The 12,911-nt window shown below is 33.9% G+C and overlaps 1 protein-coding gene and 1 long non-coding RNA gene across 2 annotated transcripts; one reads left to right on the top strand and one right to left on the bottom strand.

Moving 5' to 3' along the window:
• The first annotated feature begins 1,870 nt into the window (after positions 1 to 1,870).
• Positions 1,871 to 3,906, top strand: LOC136068770 (xylan glycosyltransferase MUCI21-like). The gene is given in 3 exon segments (XM_065776382.1): positions 1,871 to 2,567; positions 3,013 to 3,631; positions 3,634 to 3,906. Coding segments are annotated over 2 exon segments (690 nt in total). The 5' UTR covers positions 1,871 to 2,567; positions 3,013 to 3,067; the 3' UTR covers positions 3,760 to 3,906.
• Positions 3,907 to 4,120: 214 nt separating this feature from the next.
• Positions 4,121 to 5,834, bottom strand: LOC111993409 (uncharacterized). The gene is made up of 2 exons (XR_002880974.2): positions 5,551 to 5,834; positions 4,121 to 4,500 (listed from the first exon to the last, which is right to left on the bottom strand). It is a non-coding gene; the product is annotated as an uncharacterized LOC111993409 (long non-coding RNA).
• Positions 5,835 to 12,911: the final 7,077 nt, after the last annotated feature.

The raw sequence follows: 12,911 nt of genomic DNA, 5'->3' as shown, positions 1-12,911 counted from the left end.
GGCATATGTTATATAATCATCACTCAACCTCCGAGAGCAACTACTCAATTTGAAGGGAAATTATATCCCCAAATTCATATCAGAACACCCTTAACTAAGGCAGATCTAATATAATCATCACTTAACCTTCAATTTGGGCTCTCTGGGTGAGTACAATTTTATAATAACTTTCAAAAAATATGGTGCACACCTTAGTAAAGTCAAGAAAAATATTTTGTGTTTCGTGACATAAATTTCCTACCCAGCTAAATCTTCCCCCACATCAAACTATTAAACAAAACTGTCTCAAGCCATGCATCTACATGTGGAAGAAACCAAGAATTACCAAAAACCATTTTAGTGAAATTATTAAAAAAAATAATAATCTGTTTCAATAAAATAAGAACACATAATAACTGAAAACCTTGTTAAAAATTCCTTTTTGCAATGATGGGACTTTCTTTCTCTCTTTTTTCCCTATTCTTTGAAGAAAGTTGTTTGCTAGTCATATATTGCGTTAATATGTGACTAACAAATGCATGTCAATTTATTGTGTTAATATTTTAAATTTACCCTAATGTGTAATTTATGTATCTCTAATAACAATTTAGGGCTTCAAATCTCACCTCCTAGGTTGTAACTAGGGAAATTTCAAGGTTTTTTTTTTTTTTTTTTCTCAACAAATTCAAAATATTAGCTTACAAAAGCTTTTCTAAAATATTAAATTATTCTCAAGATTTATTGTTTTCGTTATTTTTTTTAATCCTCCTATACCTACTAGGCTCGACTGGTGTAGGTATTTTTCACATGAATTAAAGGAATGTTAAAAGATTATATAAACTTCAAGATTTGCACTGGTTTGGTGCATGGGAATAGCCTACTAAAAGCCTTTTTAGTCATACTTATAATGTCTTTTATATGTTTGCATGTAGTGCACGAAAACTTAAACAACATGAGTTTTAATGGCACACACCAAATTTTGAATTCCCAATTACTGGTCAATCAAACATTAGTCAAAGAGCTTGTTAAAAAGTCTTCTATCGATCGAGCGAGTAGTTGTCAAATAGCTGTTGAAATCACATGATCGATCGGTCAAACATCATTGGCATTTTTAAACTTGGATTTTGATTTTTGACACTCATGCAAAGTCATGGAATTTGTCAGCTCTAAAACCTATAAAAATTAATCTTTATTATTTTCTTTAGAAAAAAAAAAGTGCAGAGTCTTCATATGGTGTAGCCTTCTCAATAACACTTCTTATAAATCATTTCCATGACTAAAAAATCAATCAATTGATAATTTGTTTTGGTATACATGCAATGAAAACATTTAAGGGGTTTTTATTTTGATAGGTGAATTATAGAGAGGGTCAAGTTAGACCCAACCCACTTTTCAGGTTACAACACTACCGTTTTCTTCTTCTTTTTTTCTAAAAGTCTGACTTCTTTGGAATCATTAAGGAAATTTTTAAATAATTCAATTTAGGTCTGTCTTAGGGAGTTAATACTTTCAGATGTAATATTAATATATATTTGATACTGATTGATCTATAATATAACTTAGTGTGCGTATATATGTATATATATATATATATTATAAAATAGACTATAATAAGAGTATGTGCTCTGCACATGGAAACTTTTTAGTGATTGTATATCTTAGTAGAAACCATGGGTTGGCAGGCATGCAAGGGTTCCTTTAATTTTTTTTTTTAATTTTTCTTGTTCTTGTGTGCCATCTACAGGTTTACAATAGAACTAACATATCCCGTACAATACCTCTTTTGTCAGCCGTAGATCTAATCTAGTGACTTAAAATATTGACACCTCACCAAATAACAAAAATACTACTTTACCCTTAAAATCAGTTCAGCCTGCCCACTGTTTTGGTAAGTCTGAGTAAAACTAGCTAAAATCAAATTTCTCTCTCTCTCTCTCTCTCTCTCTCTCTCTCTCCCCCCTGCGTTTGAGGTTGTTCTCTGCCTCTCCTGCAACCCATTCTCTTCCTCTCCTTCAATTCATGGTCACAGCAGCCCGGAACCAGTCCACACAAGGCCAAGCCTCTCTCTTTATCTCCCACTTCAACCGGTGTCTCTCTCGCCTCCACCACTCTCTCAACACCTCCACGCTTCCCTCAACCTCATCATCACCGCTGCCAGCATACCCAACTCAGATCCATCAACAAAATCGAAGAAAAAACATAACTCACCATTTGAAGCCAAACCCCCATGCCTCGTAGAGCGCTTTTAGGCCCAGATCAGAGAGCAAGGTTGGGGTTTGGAGAGAATCGGGTGTAGAGAAGTTAATGAAGCTCTCTCTTCACGGCACAGCCACTAGCCCAGATCTCCGGTTCTGACGATACTAGCCTTTTTCTCATCAGAAATCCCTAAAATCATCGCTTCCTACATCGGAAATCCCTAAGCTTCTCTCTCTCCTCATCATCTCTCTTCTCTCTTGTTCCTTTGGTTTGTTCTTGTTTTTCTCTGATTTATTTGAGTCTTGACGTGTATTTGTGGCTTTTGTAGATTCATTTGGAGACCCCTTTGCTGATATGGGTGCAAATACTCCCGTATTCTTCAGTCTCTCATGGTTAGTACCACTATCTTTCTGTTTTGTTTTTGTTTTTTTTTTAATTTCCCAATCTGGAATTAAGTTTATCCAACAGTATTGATGTACTGGAAACGAGTTGACCATGTGATTATAAAACCCTCATAATATAGTCTCCTTTTAGTAGGTGAGAACAATTAATTTTAATCTTCAATGGCTGTACGTTGGCTGTGTGTTTAGCTGTTTAAGGTTTGGTGAATTTAATTTAGGATTTGGGAGGGGGGGGGGGGGGGACACATACCCCACCTCTTTAGCCCTCTGCAACAGAGTGGGGGCTAAATTTGTCTTTTGGATTGAATTTGATCCAACAATATAATCATGAACTATTATTAAAGTTTAGAAAGATACTAATTTTATTGTTACTGTTCTGTAATACATGTATGGGTTTTAATTAATGATTTTTCTCTTTGTTATTATGTATATGGAGGAACAATATGTTGTGATAGGAAGTATTCGTTCTGATATTTGTGTTTTGAAAGGGGATGTTAGAACACACTGCTTCCTCTTCAATCTTCCTTTACACCTCAAGAGACGAAAATGATTTCGATAATTATGGTGATGAAGAGGGAGATGAGGTAATCCAGCATGAAAAGATCAGACCATATGCACAAAAATGGGAAAAAGGTACTATGGACACCATTGATGAATTAGACCTTATTGCAAATTATCGTTGTGATGAATTAGAACTTAACTTATTGCAAATTATTGTAAATTATCGTTGTGATGTCCGGCATGATGTTCCGGCTGTGTTCTTCTCAACTAGAGGTTATACGGGCAATGTTTATCATGAATTCAATGATGGGATTCTGCCTTTGTTTATTACTTCCCAGCATTTTAACAAGAAGGTTGTGTTTGTCATTCTTGAATATCATGATTGGTGGATTTTGAAGTATGGAGATGTACTTTCTCAATTCTCTAATTATCCAGCAATTGATTTTAGTGGGGACAAGAGAGTCCATTGCTTCCCATAAGCCATTGTTGGTTTGAGAATCCATGAGGAACTTACCGCAGATTCTTCATTGATGGAGGGGAATGAGAGCATTGTTGATTTTCTAAGTCAGAATTTGCAAAGATTTATAGGGCTCTTAATGCAAGTGATGTAATGATTGGGGTTCATGGGGTAGCCATGACTCATTTTCTCTTTATGAGGCCTGGATCTGCGTTTATTCATTGAGTTTGTTGATAAGCAGGAAATGAAAAGTAGGAAGAATTCTTTGTAAAGATTAGTGAAATTTGTACATGCAGCAGCAAAATGAGCTTTCATAGATGTAATATATTTCCTTAATTTTGATAATATAAGAGTTTGCTATATTATGAATTTTGTTGGTGATGGACTTCCTTGAGCTTTCAGGTTCTACTTCATTCATGTTATTTATTTCAATAAAGCAATGGACAAAACCCAAAACAAAAAGGCCTTATAGCTTAGCTAAATTAGATTCACAATATAAATGTGTGATTTCAGTGTTTCAAGAACGCCAAAATAGCTTCATCCTGATTTTGATCCCAACTAAAATAGATAATAAGTCATGTAGCAGTAAAGAAACTTGATAAGTTGGTATACCTTATCGAGCAGTAAAGAAACTTGATAAATGATAATAAGACCAAAAAAGTTTACTATCATGCATTACTTTAATGGTAATAATAGCTACTGATCACCATCGTCACATCCATTTACAACTAATCCAATTGCCTTGAAGGACTTGAAACTTTTACGGGAACAGCTAAAACATAAAATTAGATCAAGTAGGATTCGTTTGCTTCACAATGAGTAGCTTGAAAGTCACAAGCTTGAGCTATTTGTATCAAGCCTTTTTGCCACTGAACTCCAAGCCATAATTCAGCTAAAACTACCCAAATACTTTTTAAGTACCAATGGAGGCCAGATGCAATTTCTACAGCTGTGGTTCCTTTAATCCTGAAAGAGAAATGCAAAATTAAAAATTACAGAAAATATATATATTGCTTTCTCTCATTCGGGGGAGAAGGGGGTAGCGAAAGATATGACTGAAAGAAAAAACCAGCAGGAATATTTCATAGCCAGATACCTACCTATCCTTTAGAAGGGGTTAAAAAATAACTATTTCAATGGTGACATCTTCCGATGCGCAAAACAATAAATTTAGAGGTTCAAAATTCTAAGTTCAAATCAGTTCATCCAATGAGCCCAAGAGGAGGGGGAATGGGTTCATCTTCAAATCAGTTCATCTTCAAGAATTTTCATTTTTAAAAAAATAACAATAATAAAAAAGAAGAAAAATTGCAGAAAGAAGTAATCAAATGGCTTAAAATGAATTACATCAATAACTGCAATTTCAACATTCTCTCGAGCAAATAGGGTGAATGCCATTGCAGTGAAAATCTGAACATTATACAGTAGCAAGTAAATGTGAGTGCAAAGGTAATTCGATAGATACCAAAAATTTAACTAGATAAAATTTCCAATAACAGAATTTAATTTGGCTAGGCAACCAAACAAAGTACATTCCCCCCCCCCCCCCCCAATCTTTAATTGAAATTTTGAAGGTACAAAATCAAATCTTAAACATGAGACTTTAACATGTGAAAATATTCGTGGTAACTACTTTGACCTAAAAGCTACAGTAAAATTTTCAGAGGAAATCAAAAGAAGAACAAACAAGGCAGGTCAACTAATTGAATCAATTACATATACCATCCCCAAGCATGCACAGGGTCATGTAAATACCCATCAAATAATCACTGAGTCTAACATCTTTAGAATAGCTATTCAGTTCTAAAATCACTAGCTTCTGAGTCTCTTTTTATTCCTTAAACTAAATTCCATTGTTCGTCTAATTCAATTGGGAGGGGAAGTCCTCCGGGGGGGGGGGGGGGGGGGGGGAGTACTGTACACAAGTTGACTTATTCTTGAAGAAGAAAATTTCTAGAAATGGACAAATAAAGATCCTTAAAAAACAAAAACTGGTATTTGAGTTGATGAACTCACCGAGTGGAAGATTCAAGTCCTAGATCGAGATTGAAGCATGCATGGTGGAAAGAAGCAGAGACGGCAGCTACGCAGGGGAGTGAGAGAGGAAAATTTGATTTTCTGTTTGGTTACTCAAACTTTTACCAAAACAGTGGGCAGGCTGAAATGGCGGGCTGCTGTGACCATGAATTGAAGGAGAGGAAGAGAGTACGTTGAAGGAGAGCCAGAGAGCAACCTCAAACACACGGGAGAGAGAAAAAAAATTTTGATTTTAGCTGGTTTTACTCAAACTTACCAAAACAGTGGGCTGAACTGATTTTAAGGGTAAAGTAGTATTTTTGTTATTTGGTGAGGTGTCAATATTTTAAGTCATTAGATTAGATCTACGGCTGACAAAAGAGGACAAAAGAGGTATTGCACGGTAATAGGTATTGCACGGGATATGGATCCAGAAACCAGAATACACTGCACCCCTCTTCATGAATGGGCGGGCCGAACTGATTTTAAGGGTAAAGTAGTATTTTTGTTATTTGGTGAGGTGTCAATATTTTAAGTCATTAGATTAGATCTACGGCTGACAAAAGAGGACAAAAGAGGTATTGCACACCGTGCAATACCCTAGGTATTGCACGGGATATGGATCCAGAATACACTGCACCCTCTTCATGAATGAATACACTGCACCCCTCTTCTGCATCTGCACCTGGATGAATGAATACATGCTTTGCAGTGTATTCTAATTTCTGAAAAAGGAGATCTTCTTTTCCAGATTTCAGAAATTAGAATACACTGCAAAGGAGATCTCCTTTGGATATTTTCCCATTATTCTCTCCTGCGTTTAGTCTTTTGACTGAACATTATAAAAAATGAGTACTGTTTAAAGTTATTTAGCAAAAAGATTTTATTAACGTATGCTCTAAGAAAACACAATAATTTTTATTTATGAAAAAAATTTAAAAATTAAAAAAGTATTGACAATTTTTTCAATTTCTGAAAAATATTTCCAAAAGTAGATGGTTTAATATGTGCTCGTAGAGCACACATTAATCGGACCCTTAGCAAAATGAGGAGAGAGACCGGCTTTAAGAATTTTGTTTAGGGAGGTCATTAAGAAATTTAAATTAATAAAAAATTAATAAAAAGAGAACTTGAATATATAGAGTTATAGAAAAAAAAAAAAAAAAAAAAAAAAAACTTGAATTTTTTCAATTTCCTTCTATAAGTTTTCAAATTTTGAATTGTTGAACGATAGTTCACAATAAGTATTTATTGCCAATATGGGCAGCTATGACCATTTCATTTTGTTAAGTTTGTCTAAATTTTTTTATATGCAGTTAATATTATATATATTTGTCATTGTTTTTATAAAAATATTTAAATTAAATGACTAAACTCAACTTATTAGCTCTACATTAATTATTGACGTACACAATCACACTCATTCATACGTAAAATAATTCATTACGTGTTTACTTAACTAATCAAATATTTGAATAATCACTAACTTTGTAATTTTTTTCTTGAATTTTTCTAACTTTATGACAAAAAGTTATTATAACATGATAACTATACACACTCATGTAACAAATCCTATCTATTTTCCAATTATCAAATTATATAAAGTTATATCATATTTATATTTTACACGCAAACATCCATACACACGTCATTATTCACACAAATGACATTATAAAAAAAATGCATAAAATCAATATTAGACATACGCATACACACATAATTAAAAATTTATAATAAAGAGTGACCTTACAATTCACAAACATTTACTCTTATTTTAGAGTTAGAAATACTTATAATAATGGTACATAAGATTTAAGTCAAGGTGTGCAAAAATATTTTTAAGAAAAAATTTATGTATTAAACTAACAAAAAAAAATATATATATATATATATATATATTGGTTAAAGTCAGGGGGTTCATATGAACCCCTGACCAAAGAGTAACGCCACCCCTGAGAGAGATTGAATTTTGGCAACATCGTTGCTGAAATTGTAAGAAAAAAATATGAGAAAGAAAACAGTTGAGGAAGGAGAAAAATAAATTTCGGCAATGATATTAGCAAAATTTATTCCACTACCCAAGCTCTACTCAGAAAGTGTCCCAGTGGGAGTGCCCGAATGATTTACCAATTGTGGTAACCGAGTTGCCGAAATTGTAAGAAATCGAGGAGAGAGAAAATATGAATGTGGCAACCAAGTTGCCGAAAATGAGAGGGAAAAAAAAAGTGGTTGCCGAAATCTAAGAAAAAAAAAAAAAAAAAGTGTTACGTCCATAATATTTTTATAACATTTTCACAACAAATCATTGGTGATTAGTTGTTATTAGTTCAAATTTGAATTTAATACTTAGATTACTTTTTTAATCCAACAATAACAATCAGTAACAACCTGCTATTTAAGATTTATTGTAAAAATAGTATGCACATATCATTTCTATAAAAAAAAAAAAAGTGGCAATTGATTTGTGGCAATAGAATTGCCAAAATAGAGGGGAAAAAATTGTGGGAATAAATTTATGACAATGGCATTGTTGAAATAGGAGAAAAAAAATTGTTATAATTGGTTCATGGCAATACCATTGCCCAAATAGAAGGAAAAAGAGAAAGAAAATTGTCTAATTTTTGGCAATTTATTACAATTTATGAGTCACTGTTAATACACATTATAGATGATTAATTCTTCTTGCTAACACGTAAAAGTAGAAGCAAAGTACAGCCATTCATACATCCATCCGAAAGACCCACCACCCAAAAAATAAGGATGCTAGAGTAATTTGATTGGTTCAAGTTTCAACCAGTAGAGCCTCTCTGGTTCGAGCGCAGTGGCTCCCTTGCCGGGTATTCAACCAGCACTAACAAACGAAGAAAATTGCAACGCGCCTAAACAGTTCCCACCATGTCTTTTTCTTTCTATTTCGATCATGCCCTTGCCAAAATCTTTTTTTTTTTTTTTTTTCTATTCCATCAATGGTATTGCAACAAATTTTTTTTCCCCTCCTATTTCGATAATACCATTGCTACAAATTTATTCTCACAATTTTTTTTCTTCTCTATTTCGACAATGTTATTGTCAAAATCAATTGCCATTTAAAAAAAATGATAAGTACATACAATTTTTTATAACAATTCTAATGACAGGTTGTTACTAGTTGCTAATATTGGATTAAAAAAGTAATATCAGTGTTAAATTCAAATTTGAATTAATAACAACAATCACCTATGATTTGTTATGAAAATATTGTAAAAATATTGTGGGCGTACACCTTTTTTTAATTCTCCCCACTTTTTTTTTCCTCTCATTTTTGGCAACTTAGGGGTATTTGGTTTGTGTTTTTAAGCAACTATTTTCAGTTTTTAAATAATATTCACACATTTTCATACACTTTTTCACCCACATGTATTTTCACAAATGTTTTTAATAGCAACTTTCAGTTTTTAAACACATACACCAAACGGGCCCTTAGTTGTCACAATTAATATTTTCTCTCTCCTCAATTCTCTACAATTTCAGCAATTTGGTTGCTACAATTGGTAAATCATTCATGCACTCCACGTGCAGAGCTTGGGCATTGGAATGAATTTTGGTAATATCATTATTGAAATTCATTTTTTCTCCTCCCTCAACTTTCTCTCTCTCATATTTTTTTTTACAATTTCAATAATGGTGTAGCCGAAATGCAATTTCTATTTTGAATAATGTCCGTAACAACAATAATTTCGTTTTTCGCAATATTTAGCCATAAATTCTATGCAAAAAAGAGAATAATGGAGAAATATCCAAAGGAGATCTTCTTTGCAGTGTATTCTAATTTCTTGAAACCTGAAAAAGGAGATCTCCTTTTTCAGAAATTAGAATAAAGCTTGTATTCATCCATCCAGGTGCAGATGCAAAAGAGGGGGTGCAGTGTATTCTAATTTCTGAAAAAGGAGATAGGAGATCTCCTTTTTCAGATTTCAGAAATTAGAAAACACTCCAAAGGAGATCTCCTTTGGATATTTTCCCATTATTCCCTCCTCTGCATCTGCACCTGGATGAATGAATACATGCTTTGGAGTTCGTTTATTTGGTTTGGGTAGATTTTTCTGCCCTCATCTATCCATCCATCCATCCATCTATTAGTCTCTTCTTAGATCTACCATAGGTTTTCTTTAATTAATATATAGTATAGTATTCTCATTGGAATCTATTACACAACTCATGGGCTGTTTGATTAGCCATTGGAAATTCTGAAGTTCACTAACTGAATCGTTTTCTGAAAAAGAAAAAAATATTGAGTAATATGAAAAATCTAGAGATAACATTGCTATTTGAGTTCCAAAAAAAAATTTTATTTATGTACTTTTACTTGCATAACCCATCAAAAAAAAAAAAAAAGCATCAGAATTGTATCTTGTTAAATAATTGATGCCCACTCTAGGGATTACTATACTGTGCTATTTATATTCATTTACCAGAAAGGAAAAAAATTAAAATATCAACATGTTATTTTGTCATGATTTTAAAGTTCTATAGTATTCATCATTTTGTTTTTTACTTTCTCCAGTACGTAGCCAAAAAAGTTTCAATGGCGTTGTTGAAGACAACTGTTGGCCAGCGTTCGTACAAGATGTCCTTCCCTAGTAGAAACNCAAATATTTGGGGGGGCCAACTCTTATTTTTGTAGACTAAATTTTGAAAACATAAAAATAATTGTATATATATTTTTTAAAATTTTAAAATTTTGGGGGGGCCATGGCCCCCCCACCCTTATACATGCCTCCGCCCCAGACTGTACACAAGTTGACTTATTCTTGAAGAAGAAAATTTCTAGAAATGGACAAATAAAGATCCTTAAAAAACAAAAACTGGTATTTGAGTTGATGAACTCACCGAGTGGAAGATTCAAGTCCTAGATTGAGATTGAAGCGTGCATGGTGGAAAGAAGCAGAGACGGCAGCTGCGCAGGGGAGTGAGAGAGGAAAATTTGATTTTCTGTTTGGTTACTCAGACTTTTACCAAAACAGTGGGCAGGCTGAAAAATGGGCGGGCTGCTGTGACCATGAATTGAAGGAGAGGAAGAGAGTACATTGAAGGAGAGGCAGAGAGCAACCTCAAACGCAGGGGAGAGAGAGAAAAAATTTTGATTTTAGCTGGTTTTACTCAAACTTACCAAAACAGTGGGCGGGCTGAATGGGCGGGCTGAACTGATTTTAAGGGTAAAGTAGTATTTTTGTTATTTGGTGAGGTGTCAATATTTTAAGTCATTAGATTAGATCTACGGCTGACAAAAGAGATATTGCACACTGTGCAATACCCTAGGTATTGCACGGGATATGGATCCAACTAAACAGGGCCTACCTTACCCTGTTACCCACTATACATGCCAGTCCTCAACCATGTTATGAGTTGGACAAAATCATTAATAAGTTAAATTTATGTAGCATCATCGTCATAGTACTCATGAATGGGGAAAGGTCCAGGCATCAAATTCATGCCAGAGTTTGGGCCACAAGGATGAGGTAATTTTATATTTTTGGGAGCTTCTTCTGGCAGCAACAACACCCTTGAACTTTTATCCAAAAATTAAATAAATAAATCCTTGAAACAATCATAAAAGCAGTGCTTTTTGTTTTTGGTGGTAAAGCAGTGTGTATTTTCTTTTTAAACAGAAGGAACAGCATATTCCTAAAACAACTTTAAGATATACCCAATTTTGTACTCAACCCCATTGTTGTGGGTTCTTCACACCACTTTCATACACAAACAATAATCTTTCCATCTACAAGAAACCAAAGTAAAAATGAAAAAATAAAAATCGAAGAACCACCTTTTTACTACCCCCACCAACCCCCCCTCTCTCTCTCTCTTTCTCTCCAATGCCCAGGTAGGCAAACCCAAGAATTCAATGAGTTGGAAAAATTTTAAGAATTACCCTCACTTCATATAAACCCTTTAGATCCTTAAAATTAGGCCTGTATATGAACCAAGCCGTTCACAAATAGCTCGGACTTGGCTCAATAAAAAGCTCATATATGTTTGTTTGTTTATAAACAAGTCAAGCTTAAGTTTTAGTTTTAGGCTTGTTTAATAAACGAGCCAAGCCCAAATAAAAAATATTATTCGTGAACAAGCTTGTGAACACCAAGGCTCAATACAAAAGTAACAAAACAAGTTGAGCCTAGACTTATTTATGAGTTTGGTAATAAAATTGATATAAGTTTGACAAGTAAACTCATATACTTCCAAGACTTTAATTAATTATAAGTTGAGACCACTCATCTAAACAAGTAGGCTAGATAATAAACTTGATATAAGCTTGATAATATACTTGTGTTGGATCTTAAGCTCAAAAACATGATATTGAGCTTGAGTTTGGGCTTGATATTGAGCTCGAGATTGGCTTGACCAATGAATCAAGCCAAGCCAATCCGAGCTTAAGCTTTTATACTTTATAACAAGCTCAAGCTTGAACATTATTTGTAAGCTCGTATCAAGCTCAAGCCAAGCTTAAACATTCTATTTTTGTTGTCAAGCCGAGCTGGAATATTTACTACTCAACAAAGCTCGGCTCGTTTATAGCCCTACTTACAATGATCACTTGTTTGATTATGTGCGCTGGTACCCTCTGTTGTTCAATCTTGAATCTGGGTTATCACTTCGATCAGTGTCAGAAAATTCCTTCTGGGACTCGATCTCCATGCTACCCGCCTGATTTTTTCAGTGCCTTCGATCCTGAAAAGTGGAGGGACAAAACTTCTAATTTAAAACTTGGTCAGGGACCATCTGTCTGATATAAAGTTTCCACTTAACAAAGGAGTCAAAATCAGATGTCCAGCATTTGATATGCATTGAAAGGGGGCCATGATAAACCATCAAGGAAAATCAGCTTTGATTATATGAGCAGAGGAAAGTAAAATTATTTAAAGCAGCAGGGAACAAAATGTGAGATGAATAGAAAAGTGGTTGGTGTAGGTAGCTTAGCCACTTGAAATGTCAAAAAGAAAAGCGGCTGTCAAACCATAGATTTTATTGTAGTCATTCTTTAATGACCGTTCATGTTTGATCAAGTTATGCTTCATGGTTTATATATTGTTTCTTACCTTGATCTCATTTTACTTGCTCATTTACGTACGTTGTATTCAACTTGTCATAAGCTTAATGATAGTTTTGTTTGTGTGCGAGTTTTTCAGGATACAGGTGTATACGTGCAAGTGCTTCACAACTTCTAGATTAGGTGTGAGTGAGTTTTACCACTATTCCCAAACTCACGTTTAAGTTTAGAGTTTATTTTACGAGTTTTGTCACAGAATAGCCAAAGGAGGAGATTGTAAAGTTGTAATTTACAACTATTTTGTGTTGGCTTTAATTCTGTGCCAAATTTG

This window comes from Quercus suber, unplaced genomic scaffold, assembly GCF_002906115.3.
Source record: "Quercus suber isolate HL8 unplaced genomic scaffold, Cork oak 2.0 scaffold_132, whole genome shotgun sequence".
Lineage (NCBI taxonomy): Eukaryota > Viridiplantae > Streptophyta > Magnoliopsida > Fagales > Fagaceae > Quercus > Quercus suber.
This window is presented reverse-complemented; position numbering and strand designations above follow the sequence as displayed.